This window comes from Phyllopteryx taeniolatus, chromosome 5 (genome assembly GCF_024500385.1).
Source record: "Phyllopteryx taeniolatus isolate TA_2022b chromosome 5, UOR_Ptae_1.2, whole genome shotgun sequence".
Classification (NCBI taxonomy): domain Eukaryota; kingdom Metazoa; phylum Chordata; class Actinopteri; order Syngnathiformes; family Syngnathidae; genus Phyllopteryx; species Phyllopteryx taeniolatus.
The window spans coordinates 30,347,645-30,365,802 of NC_084506.1; the positions used below are offsets into that span (position 1 = coordinate 30,347,645).

At 38.9% G+C, this 18,158-nt stretch overlaps 2 protein-coding genes across 7 annotated transcripts in view; one reads left to right on the forward strand and one right to left on the reverse strand.

Moving 5' to 3' along the window:
• Nucleotides 1-11,516, reverse strand: part of cep152 (centrosomal protein 152) — a 24,331-nt gene extending 12,815 nt beyond the window's left edge. The window contains exons 1-12 of one of the 3 annotated variants that reach the window (XM_061774763.1): nucleotides 11,025-11,516; nucleotides 10,768-10,865; nucleotides 8,181-8,290; nucleotides 6,186-6,246; nucleotides 5,927-6,073; nucleotides 4,461-4,605; nucleotides 4,127-4,267; nucleotides 3,208-3,347; nucleotides 2,823-3,023; nucleotides 1,611-1,758; nucleotides 1,432-1,523; nucleotides 91-254 (exon numbers count right to left, since the gene is read on the reverse strand). In XM_061774763.1, the coding sequence (XP_061630747.1) occupies nucleotides 91-254; nucleotides 1,432-1,523; nucleotides 1,611-1,758; nucleotides 2,823-3,023; nucleotides 3,208-3,347; nucleotides 4,127-4,267; nucleotides 4,461-4,605; nucleotides 5,927-6,073; nucleotides 6,186-6,246; nucleotides 8,181-8,290; nucleotides 10,768-10,854 (1,436 nt within the window). In that variant the 5' untranslated portion in view covers nucleotides 10,855-10,865; nucleotides 11,025-11,516. Of the gene's footprint in view, nucleotides 1-90; nucleotides 255-1,431; nucleotides 1,524-1,610; nucleotides 1,759-2,822; nucleotides 3,024-3,207; nucleotides 3,348-4,126; nucleotides 4,268-4,460; nucleotides 4,606-5,926; nucleotides 6,074-6,185; nucleotides 6,247-8,180; nucleotides 8,291-9,922; nucleotides 10,385-10,767; nucleotides 10,866-11,024 lie in introns of those variants that run through there. The other 2 variants (XM_061774762.1, XM_061774764.1) reach the window with 2 other exon arrangements.
• Nucleotides 10,909-17,528, forward strand: galk2 (galactokinase 2). Of its 4 annotated transcripts, none has more exons than XM_061774775.1 (10): nucleotides 10,914-11,053; nucleotides 12,013-12,101; nucleotides 13,669-13,792; nucleotides 13,885-13,978; nucleotides 14,073-14,219; nucleotides 14,292-14,390; nucleotides 15,025-15,177; nucleotides 15,315-15,525; nucleotides 15,639-15,840; nucleotides 17,168-17,528. In XM_061774775.1, exons 3-10 carry the CDS (start codon nucleotides 13,707-13,709, stop codon nucleotides 17,373-17,375), a joined length of 1,200 nt encoding a protein of 399 aa, XP_061630759.1. In that variant the 5' UTR covers nucleotides 10,914-11,053; nucleotides 12,013-12,101; nucleotides 13,669-13,706; the 3' UTR covers nucleotides 17,376-17,528. The 4 variants fall into 4 exon arrangements, with proteins under 4 accessions (XP_061630760.1, XP_061630759.1, XP_061630757.1 ...); XM_061774773.1 differs by lacking the exon at nucleotides 10,914-11,053 and adding an exon at nucleotides 11,551-11,927; XM_061774774.1 differs by lacking the exon at nucleotides 10,914-11,053 and adding an exon at nucleotides 11,551-11,927 and having other exon boundaries at nucleotides 13,744-13,792.
• Nucleotides 17,529-18,158: the final 630 nt, after the last annotated feature.

The following is an 18,158-nucleotide window of genomic DNA, read 5'->3' on the forward strand; positions in this document are numbered from 1 at the left end:
AAAGTATTAGAGAACTATTTGAGTGTATATCTAATTTTAAAAACAAAGAGGGTGAGGACCAATGCTGAAAATGACTGTATGGGCGAGTACCTGTGGAGAGAACCATTTTTAAAGGTGGTTTTCTTCAAGCCTAATGCCAAACAGGAATCAGAAAGTTGGTTCTCGCAGTCACCGTTCGCGTTCAATGCAATAACGCCATGCTTTAAAGCAGATTCATATAGCATAATCTGCTCCTTCAAGTCAGCAAGATCCTCCTTCAGGGTAAAAAAAAAAAAAAAAAAATGTTTTAAGAAACATTAACATAGGGACAAGGTCCAAAATACTATAGATAATAATAACATGTTGAAAAGCTTTTATTGCTATAGAAAAAATATTTTTGTTTAGCAATTTTTCGAAACGCTGTTTTGGGCAATAATTTGAAAAAAAAGTTCTAAGTACTAAATCACTGTGTAATTTTATGCTTTTCCACCCCAAATTTTAAAACACTTAACTCCCTATAACAGAGGCACATTTTGACGTTTTGAACAAGTAATGATGTGTATAAAAGATAATTCTCGCCTTGTGGGAAAGCAGAAATCCTATTGTAGCACCCTGCATATTGTTCATGAGTCTGTAGTTTCCGATTGTCCAGGGGGCTGTGAAGGTAACATGACGCGTGTACAGAAAGCGAGCGGGGGGGGGGGTGGATGTTTGGCAAAAGGACTGTTGGTTACCGCGCTCATAGATGATATCTCTCCATGACAGTGCTAGTTAATGTTCTTCCCCCTGAACCTCCCTTGGTGATAACAACACAGTGCTATTGAGGCGAAGATGAGTGATTTATAATGCGTTGACACCAGACACAATGAGAGCTTTTGCCACTGAGGCTCGGTAGCTGGGGAGCATAATAAAATAGCATGCACCAAGCAATCAACGGCAGTAGTAGTACCCCGAAAGCAGGGTGGTCGGGCAACTGTTCAATGTGGACGTGCTTGTTTTTACGATACAGTGTTTATCTCATCGAATTAATTTAAGAAATTTGTACTCGGTGTTACGGCCAGAATGTGTCAGCATTGAGTGATTTCCAGAACAAACTGTGGACGTTCCCTGACATTTGACAGCTCTGCACCAATCAGCGCTCGCCCTTCTGTTTACCTCTGCCTGCCACGCAGTTTGAATTTCTGTTATCAATCCACGCGCTTTTCATCGAGTTACGAGAAATAAAAGGGTTCAATCTTTGTTTTAAGGGAGGCTGAAAACTCAGAAAAAGGTTTTAGCTAGGGTTGTAAACTTTTATAACATGCTTTGCATATTGTGGAGATGGAAATTGAGGAATGCATCGCCAAAAGGCCTCATTTTGCATTGCATTTGGCGATGCGATACCAGATATTTCGGACCCTGTAGAGACATGGTTAAGTGCTTCTCTTAAAGTGATAAAACTGAATGGCAAACCTGTAAGACTCTGTTCATATCTTCATTTAGAACCTTGGCTGTTTGAGCCTGCTGTAGTTTGATCTGGATTTTACTCATTTCCTGCACAGAACCTGGAGAGTAAACAAAACTCACAGTAAAGAAAAAGAAAAAGCTTGGCGAAGGCAGTTCATACGTATGACAACTTTGTTTTGGCTCACTAGTTTCTAGCAGCTTGGCACATTGCTGCTGAATCTCCTCCAGACGCTGAGTGAGAGCATTGACCACTCTGCCTCGGTCTAGTTGCTCTTCTTCTCTTTGCCGCTCCAACTGTTTTACCTGCTCGCGGAACCTCTGACTAGTATCCATCTGAAAGTATGTCATGACGAGAAGAGCAGGTACATTATTGGATAAACCATATTAAAGCAATCAGTCTAAAGAGAATTATGAAGACATTAGAAATGCATCCTTTCTCACTGGATAACACCAAACCGCACATTGTATTTATTAGTACATGCAAGATAGTTACCTCAAGCCAGAACTCAGGAAATAAACTATATGGAGAAAAGAATTAAGACAGACATTGAACAAAATCAATGTATTAATTTTTAGAGTTTGGGCTACACCCTCAGTTCGCCCGGACCTCATAAATGCTTTTCTGCATAGGCAACAAAGAAAGTCTTCCGTGAAGACCAAAATCCAGATGGTATTGCCTCCGCTTCTATATTTTCCTCCATTTCCCACTCCTATAACTGTGATTGCTATGCATTCCAAAACTTCCACTTAGTGTGTATGCTCTGTTTAAGTGCCATCAAAACTTGGACAATTAAGTAAACACTCCAAACTCATCTTGTGCATTGGAGCGTGACATGGGAGTGTACTTTCCTCATCATTCTTATAGCTAAAGTCCTGTCTTCTCTTCCTATATTATTTAGTTATCTTTTCACTGTCTCTCTGCCTTTTGTTTTCTCTGTCACTACCATTTAGAACTTGTGTCCAACTGGAATTTTGTAGTGGAGATCCAGCAGAGTGCAGGGAGACAGCATAAAAACTCCACTGTAGCACAGTCAAACTGTTGCTGCATAAAAGGGATAAAGATCCTCCTTTGTCCTTGACCTAACAGCCGAACAGGCCCCAAAAAAAAAAAAAAAAAAAGGGGGTGTTGGGGGGGCTATACAAATGAACTTGACATACAGCAGTTATTTTTACACAAACTGAACTCAATCCTATTTGAATGTACAGACTAGTGAACCAAAACAATATGGATTATATTCTTTTTGTATTCATCGCATTGCAAGTAGGCTCTGATATCTTTTGGTGTTCACTAAGTGCAGTTTATTTGCACTACTGAAAAAAGGGCTTCCATTAGAACAAAAACATAGAAAGTAGATAGAGAGAGACTCTTGTGCATTTGAAAGAAAGGAAACCCAAACCTGTTCATCCAGAGCTTGCGATCTCGCGTCAAGCTGCTGCTGTAAGACTAACAGTGCGGCCTCGTGCTGCTCCTTGATGACCGTAACATCTCTGTCGTGCTGCTCACGTGCTTTGGACAGAGTGTCCGAATGACACAGCTCCAACATCTGCTGCTTCATACTGTCAACAGCGGCCTCGGCCACCCTCTGCTTCTTTGTGTTCTGAAATCATTAAAACGTCAGATCAAAGATTTCTGACAATGTAGTGAAATATGTCACTGCATCAAACTATACAAACTCAAACAGAATTTATTGTGACTGGTTGCAGCTTTATTAACAGTAACTCTCTCTTAAATTGAACAACACAGCTGAAAGACACGTACTACTGCGAGCTCATACTGCTTACCTCCTGGTCTCTCTCAATCAAGGTCTGTATTTGCTGCTCCAGCACCTTCACTTTGCTTTGCAATTTAACCTCACGCTCTTTGGCTTCTTCTTGGTGTCGACTTGACTCCTTAAGACTCACAGCAAAGCCATTTTTCTCATCTATGCATAAATGAATCAAGACTTAATTGTAGCGTAGTGCCCTACAGCATCTGCAGACAGTGAGCTGCATCTTAGCCATCAGATGAGGAAGATATGAATATTTAAAAAAAAACACCCTTGTTTTAGTCCATGTAATATCAAGTTTAAGTTGTTTCCTCTTCTTGGGGCGAAAACATAAAAGGTGATGAAGAACAGTGTTACCATTTCTACTGGCTTCATATTAGAGGCCAATTCCAACATGAGAAGATTTCCTAAAAATGACAGTCTGTCAAAATGCCAAGTCTGGGTGGAATTGCCACTTCCACCTGAGTACCACATAGCACGAATTTTGAAAATTGGATGATGGGTTCCAAGGAAATAGAGTTTCTTTTTTTTGTTTGTTTGGTTTTTTTTTTTTGTGGGGGCGATTACTCAGGGACCCTTTCTCCAACTGGCAGACAAGTTTCAATTAAATATATCCAATAATAGTTACTGTGACATTGTGACAGAAATGGTGTCTATGGCCTTAAAACTCCACTTAAGTAGCACAAATGGCGGATGGAGGGGAAAAAAAACAAGAGTAGATCAGTGTGGGCTGTAGAACAGGTCATTTACTTTAGTAATTAATTGTTTTTCGTCAATATATTTGTTATGGAGGATTTTAGAGGCATTAGAAGTGCTCATTCCATAATTGTTAGAAAATTCCCCAAAGATCCCAGTCACTAATCATGTTGCCAAGAATAGCATAATATCAAATTCAAAAATCAATTTTCAAAGTAAAGACTGAAAAGACAAAATACCTTTGACAACTGCAAGCTGGTGCTCAAGGAATCTGCTTTTGCGCTTCGAATCCTCTAGCTTTTTCTCCAAGTCCTCGATTTGCCTATGATGAGCCTTGTTTAAGATCTGCAGTTGGGCAAGCTGCTCCTTCTCAGCAGTTTCTAAAAGACAGCAGAAAGTCACTGCAGTCATTGAAACCTCAAACGGTGTTGAAAGCCTGTAAACAACCCAACCTAAAGGGGATCAACGCTCTGCCTCTGTATCCTTGACTAAAAGCGTAACACCTCAGTTGCAATAGAGAGTGAAGCATATTGCAAATCTGAGGATATGGTCAGGTAACATTGGGAGACTTACGTTGTGTTGAGTCAAGGAATACTCTCTGTAGTTGATCAAATGGACGATCTTGGTCTGTGGTCTGCGAGCTCAACATCTGACGCGGAGGAACATGAGGATTGTAGTTGGCTGTGTAGTCATCCACATGTCGCTCCACTGCTCCAGACTTTAGATTCAAAAGAAGCAAACAGCAAACCGTGTGTTTACATTAAGAGTCCGTCTGTATCTTTTCATCACACTGTAATTTTTATTTTATTATTATTATTTTTTTTTAATCAATCCTTTTTATTGTACTTTAAAAATGGGCAATTCTTATTTGGGGTAGGGACAGTGGGAGGAAAAAGTATGTGAACACTTTGGAATTTCTTAGATTTCTGTATAAATTGCTCTTAAAATAAAAATCATCTAAATCACAAGAATAAATAAACACTCTGCTTAAACTAATAGGACACAAAAATATGCTTTCATATTTTAGAAAATATGATATAATATAGAAAATAAACATTCACAGGACAGGGAGGGAAAAAGTAAGTGAACCCTTGGATTTAACAACTGGTTGACCCTCCTTTGGCAGCAATAACGACCAAACGTTTCCTGTAGTTGTAGACCAGATGTGCACAAAGTTCAGGATGGATTTTGGAGCATTCCTCTTTACAAAACTGTTGCAGTTCTGCAAGATTCCTCAGATGTCTGGCATGAATAGCTCTCTTGAGGTCATGCCACAGCATCCCAAGCATCTCAAGAGTTTGGGATTTTTCTAAAAACATAGAATGAGCACTACAAATGCCTCTAAAATACTCTATAAGAAATACATTGATGAAAAAAACAATTGAATACTAAAGTAAAACGCTACTGCCCACACTGTTCCAAATGTTCAATTTGTGCTATTTAAGTTGAGTTTCAGGGAAAGAGGCATCTCAAGATGCTGTGGCATGACCTCAAGAGAGCTATTCACACCAGACATCCTAGAAATATAAAGAGGAATGGTCCGAAATTCATCCTGATGGTTTTGCACGTCTGATCTGCAACTACAGGAAACATTTGGTTGAGATTATTGCTGCTAAAGGAGGGTCAACAAATGATTAAATAAAAGCATATACTAAATTATGTGGTATTAATTTTAGCAGACCCTGTTTGTTTATTCTTGTGATTTAGATGAAGATCAGATCACATTTTAAGACCAATTTATTCAGAAATGTAAGAAATTACAAAGGGTTCACATACCATTTCCTCCCACTGTTTGGGAGGCAAATCACACCAATAACATCAAAACTAGCGTCCCCGAAGGATGTGTGGGCCAGTTATGTGCTTCTTGCTGATTTTTTTGTAGTTTGACATACTTGTATCATGCACTGCCCAATACTGAGGGATGGCATCTTCTCCATTATAATTTACAATGTTATTAGCATGAGGAAGTGGCTTAGACACCTTGGCTCATCTGTGGAAAAAATCATTGGCCTCTGTAGATTTTTGTGTGTGTAGTCTACCTGGGTGAACTGCCAATCTTGTGACTGCTGGTTCCACATGTGATCCGGAGGTTGAGTTTGAGCAGGACGCTGGTGACCATTGATCTGAACTCCTCCATCCTCAGAAGCAAAACCATGAGGTTGTTGATCGTAGTCCGCTTCATATCTCTTTAAAAGGGACAACAGTAGATATTTTTCTTTTGAAATAAAAACAAAAAAACTCTGCCAGGTAGTTTTTATTTATATTAAAAAAAATAAAATAAAATTTAAAAAAACATGCCTGCTCATTAGAAGTTGGCCTGGGATGTTCCGACTGCTGACGAGTCCATTTGGACTGTGGGCTGTATAGACACACCAAAAAAACATAATTATACAAATCTACTTATATACCTATTAAGAACAAGGGATGGGTATGCATGATGATGGGAAAAAAAATGACTGACATTTTTTGTAACCCTGCAATATACCGGTATATTGCTGTGTGAAAAAGAAATATAGGATAAAATACTTGTGACGTGAAAACCAGCACCCATTTTTCTTTTCCCCTCTTTGTATTTTTGGGACAGTTTATAATAGCTTCAGTAGAAAATAAACTATACAGAGTTATTTATGTGAAGTCTAGCTCCATTTAAAATTGAGCAGGTCCAGCCAGACGTTAAGTTAAAACCATTTCTTTCCATATCCTGTTATACTGTAATACTTGTATAGTCATTAGCACATTCCTAACACAAGTCTTTTGTTTTTAATCAATCTGTAATTATACAAATACATTTTAACATTTATGTATTAGTATTTCTATATTTTAGTGCATTAGTTTAAACAACACAAATTGCTGTGTGCACCTAGTACCTTGATCAAACTATAAGATGTTATCCCAATTTGCTATTGTGGCTGATTTCCCAGACTGGGCCCGACCTATTTTCTCAAGAACGACAAAATTCCTTGTAGTGTGATATAATCCACAAACAACGATTTGACCCTATGACGCCAAAATGAAAAGTCTAGCATGTTAGATTTTAGGGGATATCTTCAGTCTAGTGTGACATATAAAAGGAGAACCCTCCCACGTCACCTGACGTCGACCAAAAAGACTGCGTCTTGCAACAGCGCGTATTCTACTTTGTCTTTCATTCATCTTCTGTCGCGCGTATTCTCACTAGGGTCGCGGGTGTGCTGGAGCCTATCCCAGCTGCGAGAGGTAGGGTACACTCTGAACTGGTCAACAGCCAATCGCAGGGCACGTATAAACTAGGCTTCACACGATCAGGATTTTTGGGGCCGATTACCGATCAGAAAGTTTTTTTAAAAAATTAAAAAACGATAATTGATCATCGATCCAATCACAAGATGTAGCAATGTGTCTATTTACATGACTTGTTCATTTATTGTATATACTTGTGTACTATATACTGTATCCATCCATCCATCCATTTTCTGTACAGCTTATCCTCACAAGGGTTGCGGGCATGCTGGAGCCGTCCCAGCTCAAATTATTCTCTAGCATTTCAGACAAAAGTTAAAACACCAATGACCTCGAGGGGGCATTCAAGGATTGGTCACTGACATAAGTTTAGGTCAAATCAACATTACAACTGACAGAAATAATGGGTGCTAACTTAACTGTAATTAAAAAATTTTATTGCAATTAAATTACTTTAATAAAATACTGTTAATGACATGCTTACTCTAACTTTCTCACTGCCCCGGCTATATGGACGGCTGTTGTCCAGAGTTTGAGTCCGTTATACACACACACACACACACACACACGTATTTGTGTGTGTGCGTGTGTATATATATATATATATATATATACATACACACACACACACACACACACACACATACGTACGTATATATACACACACACATATACTTGTGTGTATAAATATATACATACATATATCTATACATATATATAAACACACACACACATATATATATACACACACACATATACTTGTGTATAAATATATACATACATATATATATAAACACACACACACACACACATATATATATATATATAAATAATTTAAATTATAATCACAATGTAATTTTTTATTGTGCATCCCTACTATCTACTGTATCTATCTATCCATCTACCTACCTACCTAAACACCCTCCCACCTAACCCTTGCGTCCAGAATAATCAACAATCAATTCCACAAAATCTACAGTTATTACTCAGTCGACTACAGTTATTGATTAGTATGTCCATCCCTAGTAGGAACAACACTGACATTCAGGAGAGACCATTTAATTAATGTGTTACCTGGTTCCAGTACTTTTATTGCTGCAGGTGGAGGATTCCTCCTCGGCGGAGGAGATGTATTCGTCATCCTCCAGCAAGTCATCTGACATTTCATCCATGCGTCTTTTGAGCTGCAGAAAAAAACTCAAGGCAATGAGTCATCATGGTTGCGCCGCAAAGGGCGATAAAGTACACAGAAAAGTAAAAAAAAAAAAAAATGCACTGTCTAAAATGTTCTTATTTTTATCACATGAAGTCTCCATTTATAAGTATAACAAAATGTTTACAACCTCAATAAGTACCAGTAGTTTATATTAGCAGCCGACCTATACATTTGGCTATACCATTTGCACAATAATTCAAATCATCCAATTTGCAATAACTCACTTTTATAAATGGGATTCCAATATTTATTTTAAAAAAAGTGTATTTGGCATGAGCATCCACCCCTGGGGCCCTGCCACCGAGAAGCTTTTTAACCACCTCGGTGACCTCAACCCCTGAGATAGGAGAGCCCGCCTCAGAGAACCCAGACTCTGCTCCCTCATGGGAAGGCGTGTCGGTGGAATTGAGGAGGTCTTCGAAGTATTCTCCCCACCGGCTCACAACGTCCCGAGTCGAGGTCACCAGCGCCCCATCCCCACTATACACAATGTTAATGGTGCACTGCTTCCCCCTCCTGAGACTCCTGGGATAGAGTGTGATATTAAATTTAACGCTAAAAAGTATAACATCTTGATTGCGGGCAGTGGAGATGACCGCCAATCTAAGTTCCCTGTTTTTTCTTTATCTGGCTCTGCCCCGAGTGAAAGTTTAAATACCTTGGACATTTTATCAATAATTATCTTACGAATGATAAAGTCATATACAGACAATGTCATAAACTGTATGCGCAAGCAAATATGCTGTGTTGTAAATTTAGAATGTTCATAGTTCCTGTTCAGGTAGCCCCATTTAAAAGCTTCTTCTGTGCTCCCTTCTATACTGCTCAACTTTGGTGCAGATACAGGCTGAGCAGCCTGAGACGACTCACAGTGGCCGAGAATAATTTGATGCTTCGAGCGCCTTTAAGATGTAGCGGTAACCATATGTTTGTTAGTGTTGTGCCATGCTGTGCTTCAAAATCTGATATATAAATTTATGTCCAGGATTGACAGGTCAGAAAAGGACATTATCACTGCTATATCCAACCATAAACACAGTTCAGTCAGATTTGCATTTGGACTGTGGAGCCACAGGCACTTATGTTAACATTAGCTTTACTTTTTTTTCTTTATTTTTTTAGTTTTAGCTGTATGTATCCCAGTCTAGATGTATGTTTGATGTGTGATATGGACCTTTCGGTGTCTGAAATAAAACTTTCATTCATTCATTCATTCATTCATAGATGGGAAAAAAAAAACATTTGTTCATTGGTAGATCACCAGCGCAGTCACCTTCAGAGGCTTCTTTAACCGTTATTCAGGTGAGCTCTCCATTGTTTTTTCTCTGTGAAGGTGGCTTGGAAAGTGTTTCTTGAGATGCATATGTATAGCTTGGATTATCATAAATTAACCTCTGAGGTAATATAAAGTATGCTTATTCACATGAGAATAAAACGACATTTGCAGTAGTATTTTTTTGTGACAAAAAATGTACAGTATTGTCTCCACAATCAGACGTTAGCCCTTTGTAACACAATAACAAGTATATTCTTCTCAGAAACAGGCTTAACATGTTTGCTTTATTCAAGTGATTGGACAAATTTAACCAGCTGTACTTACTTCCCATAATGACCGTTGAATCGTCTTCAAATCCCCCAACATGTCCTCAACCAAAGGACCCATATTATCCCATTTAAAGAACATGTGTCCACTTCGAGAGAAAATCCAATTCATAACATCCTAACCAATTTCACCAGTGGAAAATGTTCAAAACATCCAAAGAGTGCATGGCATCTTGTCGACTCCCTTCAGAACTCATGTGTTTTGCTCCAAAAGAACTCAATTGTTTGGACATAACATATAGCAAAGCTAAATGGAGCAGAAACATTCCACTTAATATGCAGGAAACATTTTCCACTTGACCATCTAGTCTATAAAACATACTGGTAAAAGAGAATAGTAGACGATTAAGATTCAAAAATTCCAAAAGTCTTATTGTCACAGTCCACAGGAACATAATTCTCATGCTTGCTCTTAAGTACAAGAGGCTTTGTGAACAAAACAAGTCATCGTGAGAAAGTAGGTTACCCACATGGCAGCTAAATTCAGTGACACACCAGGAAGAAGCCAATAGGGCCAATAGCAACACAAGCTTAGAGTGCAACATATTGAGGGGGTGAGTCATAACAACAACCCTGCATACCGGTCTAACTGTGAAGGTGAAAGACTCAAATATTTGCCAAACAAGCACACATATTTGAAGCTCTAGTTTCTATATCTAATAATGTGGAATGAAATTATCATTTTTGTGAGCACAGTGGAGGCAAGTAATGAGGATTTATCACATTGTGTTCGGCGGATGCAGGATGTTATTTAAACGAGACATTTATTATTTAAATTGTTTTTCATTCAATAGTCCAAGAAATGTAAACATTTTGTTTAAAAAATTATGTGTTGTAGCCTACCTCTTCCTCCCTTTCATGGTCATCTTGGTCGCATTCTTCTTCGTCGTGCTGAATTCGGAAATCATCTCTGGTAAACTCTATAGACATGACTGTGTAAACTGCATAGGGAGATATAAGAGAGTATTACATTACTACCTCCGAAATTCGGGGACGAATGTAAAACGAGAAGAAGAGTCGCCTAAAAGTAACACCAAAAAGTTGGGTAAAAGTTGCGATAATTGACACAATGTGACAGTGAATACGACCAAATTGCTTACCCTTTGGCACACCCTCGGACAGATTTCACGTAAGTATTCCTCCTCAAAAATGACGTTAATGTTTGTTAAACGCTAGCCACATTGCTGTTTACAGGGCAGCGAAGCTAGCTAACTAGCCCCAACGGAGCCACGTTAGCGTCCTTTACCATGACAGAACTAGACCTAAAACCAAAACCGGTCATGTCGATGGGGCGTAGAGCACTTCGCGTCGTAAGATATGTAAGGTAGCTCTGCCTAAGCGGTTGCTCGTCCACTTTGGAAAGGAACACTATTCTCGCCTTCTTTTGAAAAGTCGCGCGCACTGCTAGCGCCAATTAAACCCGCTTTGGAAGGTCTTTGATGTGCCTTAACGCACATAATATTGCACCAACATAGTTACATCACGTGTTTGCATTAGCAAAACTTCAAAGTCCCTGGAAAAAAAATATATGTTAATAACAGTCATAAACAATTATTTTGAAGCCCAAATAGTCAGCCATCCCTTGGTAACACGTTATCTTGAATTATGGGTAGTGTAGTGCTCTCGTCGACTGCCATTCTTTAAGCATACGGTGACGTCACTATATGGAGTGTACGTTCCTCGGTGCAATTGGTCGGTCCCGCCTCTTTCGTTCTGTCGCGTTTCCGTGTTTGTATCCCTGAGTTCTACTGTTCTAGGATCAGTTTTTGTAGTCATCTTGAATGCGTCGACGTTAAACAGAGGGATAACAACTGACTCTTATTCAGTTAAACCAGCATCCGGGATTCGGTGATCGTCAGCTGATCGCTGCCAGGATTCATGACTGCATTCTGATTTGCACTGCGTGACAGATTGAGTACATTCATAGTGGTTTAATATTAAAACAAAAAAAAAATGGTCACTAATCCTCCTAAATTAAAAGTTGCGCTCGTTGATGATGAAAGGTAAGCATCTACAACTACATAGAAGTTGAGAGATTCAGGAAAGGCTTAAGGTGTTTCCTTTTGAATGTATTCTTTCTTTCTGTAGGCTGCAAAATTTGAAAAATGCATTTGAAAGACAGTATGGAGGAGCGCCTCTCTTCTATGCATGTGCACCCGGAAGAGTCAATCTCATAGGTAACTAAATTTGGACTTGGTAGTAGATACAGACCGTCTTACTTCAATGCCGATTGTAAAATACGTTATTGGATTATGTAAATAATTATGGAGAGGATAGGAGATGTAAAATATGTGTGGTATTTCTTTGATGTGCATTAGTATATTAAATATTAGGGTATAGGGTACTAGTTTGCTATACAGTATGTGCCAAAAAATGAGAATATCGAGGGAAAGTCCATTTATTTCAATATTTTGTTTCGAAAAGCGAAGCTTGTATGTTATATTAGTTCACCACACACAAAGTGAAATATTTCAAGCATTTATTTGTTTCAGTTTTGTTGATTATGGCAAAAAAAAATACAAAAAATAAACATCGATTATTTCACAAAATTAGAATATCGTGACAAAGTTCAACATTGTAGGCTCCCTGTGTCCCAATCTTGTCAGCTAATTAACGCAAAACACCTGCAGAGGTTTTCCTAAGCCTTTAAATGGACTCAGTCTGGTTTAGTAGGCTACAGAATCATGGGGAAGACTGCTGCATTGACAGTTGTGCAGAAACCCATCATTGACACCCTCCATAAGGAGAAAAGATTTCAAAAAGAAGCTGGGTGCTCACAGAGCGCAGTCACAAAGTACATTAACAGAGTGTTAAGAGGAAGGAAAAAATGTGGCCGGAAAAGGTGCACAAATGACAGGGATGAACGTAGCCTTGAGGGGGTTGTCAAAACAATGGTGATTCAGAAATGTGGGGGCACTTCATAAGGAGTGGACTGAGGCTGGTGTCAGTGCATCAAGAACCACCACATACAGATCTCTAATTAATAATTAATGGTAAAGAAGGGCATATTACTTTAATACACTTTTCAGAAGGCCAACATTTCTGTGTTTAAGATCCTTTTTTTATTGGTCACATGAAATATTCAAATTTTGTGAAATGCTGGATTTATGTATTTGTTTGTCTTTCTGCCATAATCATCAAAATTGAAACAAATAAAGGCTTGAAATATTTCACTTTGTGTGTGGTGAACTAATATAAGATACCATTTTCACTTTTTGAAATAAATTATTGAAATAAATGGACTTTCCTTCGATATTCAATTTTTTTTGGCACATACCTACCTGTATTTTCTTATATTAATACAGGTCGGGTCACCAACCTTTTTTTAAACTGAGAGCTAATTGGGTACTGATTAACGCAAAGGACTGGCAGTTTGAAACACACAGATTTGCTGAAATAGCCTTTAATTATGTTGTGATAATGAATGATATTTATCTATGTGAAGATACTGGTCATGTTAATGACTCCTCACAATGGTGATCAAAAATTATTTAACAAGGTAGGAAACTGCTGAATATCAAGATTGTGACATGTTATTTCTAGAAATCTCTGCAAGTGTTTACATTTTCAAATGATCACTTCTACTGGGTTCCTAAGAAATCACAATATCCCCAATACTGGTGAGCTATTTTTAGAAGGTGGTCCTTGAGGTCACCATGTTAGGGACCCCCTTTCCTAGTATATCTCCGTATTCTGGTTTCCATTACATTCTGCTATTTTGCCTCATTCGCTTCCATGTAACAGGTGAGCACATTGATTACTGTGGCTTCTCTGTGCTCCCAATGGCTATCGAACAAAATATCCTTGCCGCCGTTTCAGTGAACAATTCAGGGACAATCCAGCTGGCCAATGTAAATCCTCTCTACAAGTAAGACCTTGAACCTTTCCATATGTGTACATTACTTTTGAAGGATCATATATCATGTATGTATGATATTGCTATCTGTTTGTATTCTGCAGCCATATCACTGTGTCCTGTTCAGAGGAAATAGTTATCGACAGAGCTAACCCGAAGTGGTATTATTATTTCCTCTGTGGAGTTAAAGGCATTCAGGTAGGACATGAATATTGGTCAGACTGTCCCTTTATGGCAAACGTAGGGTCCAAATGTCACAATTGCATTATTAAACATCTTGTGTTCACAACAGGAGAAGTTTGGGATCACACGTTTACCGGGAATGTCGTGTGTCGTTGATGGAAACATTCCGCCAAGCTCCGGCCTGTCCAGTTCTAGTGCTCTGGTTTGTTGTGCTGGGCTTGTAACAATGGAGGGAAATCAGCAGTCCCTCTCCAAAGTAATCCTAAGCATAATGATAATCAGCGTCACTTCTGAACAAACATATTCCTCATCTGACTCTGTTTTTCAGGTAGATCTTGCAGAGATATGTGCCAAATGTGAGTGCTACATCGGCACAGAGGGAGGAGGCATGGACCAGTCCATCTCATTCCTGGCAGAGAAAGGAACTGTATGTGGTGGAGTTAAAACAGACACAATCATTTTTAAAGTGTTCTCATGAATACAATATGTAATTGTAATTCAACTAAAATAGCGGCACAGTGGTGAGTGGTTCATACATCGCCTCACAGTTCTGAGGTTAAGGGTTCGATTACTAGTTGCGGCCTTCCTGCATGGAGTTTGCATCTTCTCCCGATGCTTGAGTGGGTTTTCTCAGGGTACTCCGGCTTTCTCCACATTCCAAAAACATGTTTCTTCGGTTAACTGAAGACTCTAAATCAGTGTTCACTGACCTTTTTTAAACTTAGAACTACTTGGGTACTAATAAATGTAAAACAGGCATGTGGGCTACTCGTGGTCCTTGGAGGCTACCTGGTGCCCATGGGCACCATGTTGGTGACCCCTGCTCCACATTGTCCGTAGGCTTGATTGTGATTGTAAATGGATTGTTCACATGTGCCATGCGATTGACTGGCAACTAATTCAGGATGTACCCTGCCTCTCACCCAAAGTCCAGCTCAGCCACGACCCTAATGATTAGAAATGGTACAGAAACTAGAGTTAGTGTTCATGTGACGAATAAGACATAGCAGTTCCACTTAACAGTACATTGAATTTGTTGTGTGTGATGTGCCTTCCAACAGGCAAAACTGATAGAGTTTGAACCTTTGAGGGCCACTGATGTCCGACTACCTGATGGTGCTATGTTTGTGATATCCAACTGCTGTGTGGAGATGAATAAAGCGGCTTGTTCTCATTTCAACAGCCGTGTGGTGGAGTGTCGGATTGCCACAAAGGTATAAAATCATTGAGGAGTCTGATGGCTGTTTAGAATCTGAAAAACTTCCAAGACGTAATGTTTTTTTCTGCATGTAGAAAACAAACAAAAGGGATGCATGTAGAATGAAGTTTGCCTATGATGTTGTGAACACAGATGCTCGCCAAAGCCAAAGGGTTGAACCAAAATGGGTTCTTAAAGCTGGCCGAGGTGCCCAGAGAGATGAATGCGTCTCAAGAGGAGATGCTGGCTCTGGTGGATGAGGTTCTACATCCTGAGCCATACAGTCGAGAGGAGATCTGCAAGGCTCTGGGCATCACCTCCCAGCAATTCTCCACAGAGCTGCTCAGTGCAAATACTCAACACGGTGAGCAAATAAACAGCAAGGCCAGTGCCCTTACATCTGGAACACTACGGCAAAGACAGTGAAAAGGGTACATGCGTGTGATTTCCTTTTCTTTCTTTATTTGTCTCTCACAGTAACACATTTCAAGCTACACCAGCGAGCCAAGCATGTATACGGCGAAGCTGCACGTGTGCTGCGCTTTAAGAGCGTGTGTGATTGTGCACCAACCGAGTCCATCCAGTTACTGGGTGACCTGATGAACCAGAGCCATGCGAGCTGCAGAGATCTGTATGAGTGCAGCTGCCCTGAACTGGACCAACTGGTGGACATTTGTCTGTGAGTGCAGCGTCTCATCTCAGTCAAAAAATGTAGACTCAACTTTGAAAGCTATAGTTCAGTTCTGTCACAACACTGTTTCTGGGTATGGAGGTGAGAGTTTTTATCTCTCCAACCAGGAGTGTCAGGGAGTAACTAATTACATAAAGAGATTCCGTAATGTATGTAATTGTTATCCATTACATTACTAGGCTAAAATGTGTAATTATAGTTGATTTTTTTAAATTTACATGATTACAATTTTACAAAATCCCTAGTCCTATAAAGTTTGGATGTTGTGTAAAATGTAAATAAAAACAGAATACAAAAATTAGGGGATCAGATCTTTGAGCTTGGACATCGGTCCGATGTCAGCAAAAACTATATCCTATATTTATAAATATATAAACTATATTTCGGACTATATCCAAAATTTACGATTTTACCACTCAGTAAAGCAGTCCATTCCAGCAGCGCCCGGACGGCATGCAGATCCCATGTGATCACAACAATAGGTTGCTAAAGTGCTAACTTAGTAGCAAGGAGTAAGACTGAATGTTGCTTGTTTTAAGTCGTTTAATGACACTCCAGTTGAAGTTCGCTGGAAATCTAAACTCATATAACAAAATAACTACACAAATTGAATGTTCAAATCCATCACAGACTTAGTTTCTTTCTTCGTTTTTTGTTCACAAAAATCACTGGCTCTACGCTAACACACGATGGGTGAAAAACACCATTGACGAGCTAACGGAAATTAGCATTGAACTCATGGCATTTGTATCTCTTAAAATAAGGTATATTGGTACACAAACCCTGTATAAACACACACAAACAGGTATACAACAATAATTTCTGGTATATATTCTTCAAACTCTGTGAAAAATGAGTTATAATAGAAATATTTGCTCGTGACCTCTACGCTCTTTGTTACTGCGTGTATCTCATGGCTTGCGCCACACTGCCCCTCAGAGGACAAGACGTGCACAGCAGGAATAACAATGGAACCTCTCAATCTAACAAGGAAAAACAGTAAATCAGCACTGAATGTGTTCCTGATTATTGTTCTCTGTTTGAATAATATCTCTTGATCAATCCTTTTCTAACATTCCATACTACAAAATAAGTACATATGATTATTACTGATATCGGATCGGACCGATATCGTTATCGGCCAAAACTCAAGGCTGCAATATTATATAGTATAATATAATAGTAATGGATCAGAGGTGAATATGTTGGATCGGGATATCCCTAACAATAATTTGCAAATCCTTTTCAATCAATTGAATATACTACAAAGACAGACATTGATTAAGTAGCTTTTCCTTGTTTCCCCTGCTAACAGGAAAGCGGGTGCTCTGGGTTCACGGCTGACAGGAGCAGGCTGGGGCGGCTGTGCTGTGTCCATGGTTCCCAGTGACAAAGTCCCGTCTTTCTTGCAAGCAGTGAGGGAAGCCTACTACCTCCCTGATCCACGTAGAGCAGCAATGGAAAAACAAAGTTTGTTTGTATCAAAGCCCGGAGGAGGAGCAGCAATTTATCTAGAGAAATGAAATGTCTTGTTACACATAGCTATAACGCTACCTACAATATTTTCACTTGGACCAAAAAAAAAAAAAAAAAAAGGATGAAAACAGTAATACTAAGGTAGCAAAAATTCAAAGCAAAATCTGAATTTATTCAGGGAAATAAAGAGAAACTTTTAATCATGTTTTGGAGTAAATAATTTGTGCATGAAGCATCACTATTACATACAAGAAAAAATACATTGAAGTTGGTGACATGCAGGGCCACACTTCTATGAAAATTGTGTAAGATATTTGAATAGTATTTGAGACACAGGGCCTATAAAGTAGCGTGTCCATTGTTACAAACTCCTCTCTTCCTTCAATGTTCTATGGTTCCGTCTGCTGACAGTTTTCGTAACTGCCCCACGTGCAGATTTTGATTTAGATGAAATTCTAACATCTGTGTGGTGCATTTCCAAAGGAGACAAAGAGCAGCAAGAAGAACATCCATTAGTGAAGAATACTGGTAATACTTTTTATTTACACCCCTTCCCCTATAAATATGCTACATTTTTATTTACAGTACACTGTAGTGTAATAGTGTACAGCATTAAGATGATCTAGACCAGGGGTGGTGATCAAGGGCCACGTTTAATTTTTAAAATGGACACATGGGCCGGGTCATTTGCAGAGGAAGTTAAAATTTCTATGTAAGTTATGTAAAATAGTTTACTTTTAATCATACTCATTTTTGAGTATTTATAATTCATTTAATTAGACTTGGACTTTACCAAACGAATATTGAATCAAATAAATACAAATGTTAAA

What these genes read in the sequence shown, in the direction of transcription:
- galk2 (XM_061774773.1), top strand. Translation starts at nt 11,878, where the DNA reads ATGGTCACTAATCCTCCTAAATTAAAAGTTGCGCTCGTTGATGATGAA. An exon ending in CAGTGCAAATACTCAACACG is followed by an intron (nt 15,526 to 15,638) that starts GTGAGCAAATAA and finishes TGTCTCTCACAG; the next exon opens with TAACACATTTCAAGCTACAC. An exon ending in CAACTGGTGGACATTTGTCT is followed by an intron (nt 15,841 to 17,167) that starts GTGAGTGCAGCG and finishes CCCTGCTAACAG; the next exon opens with GAAAGCGGGTGCTCTGGGTT.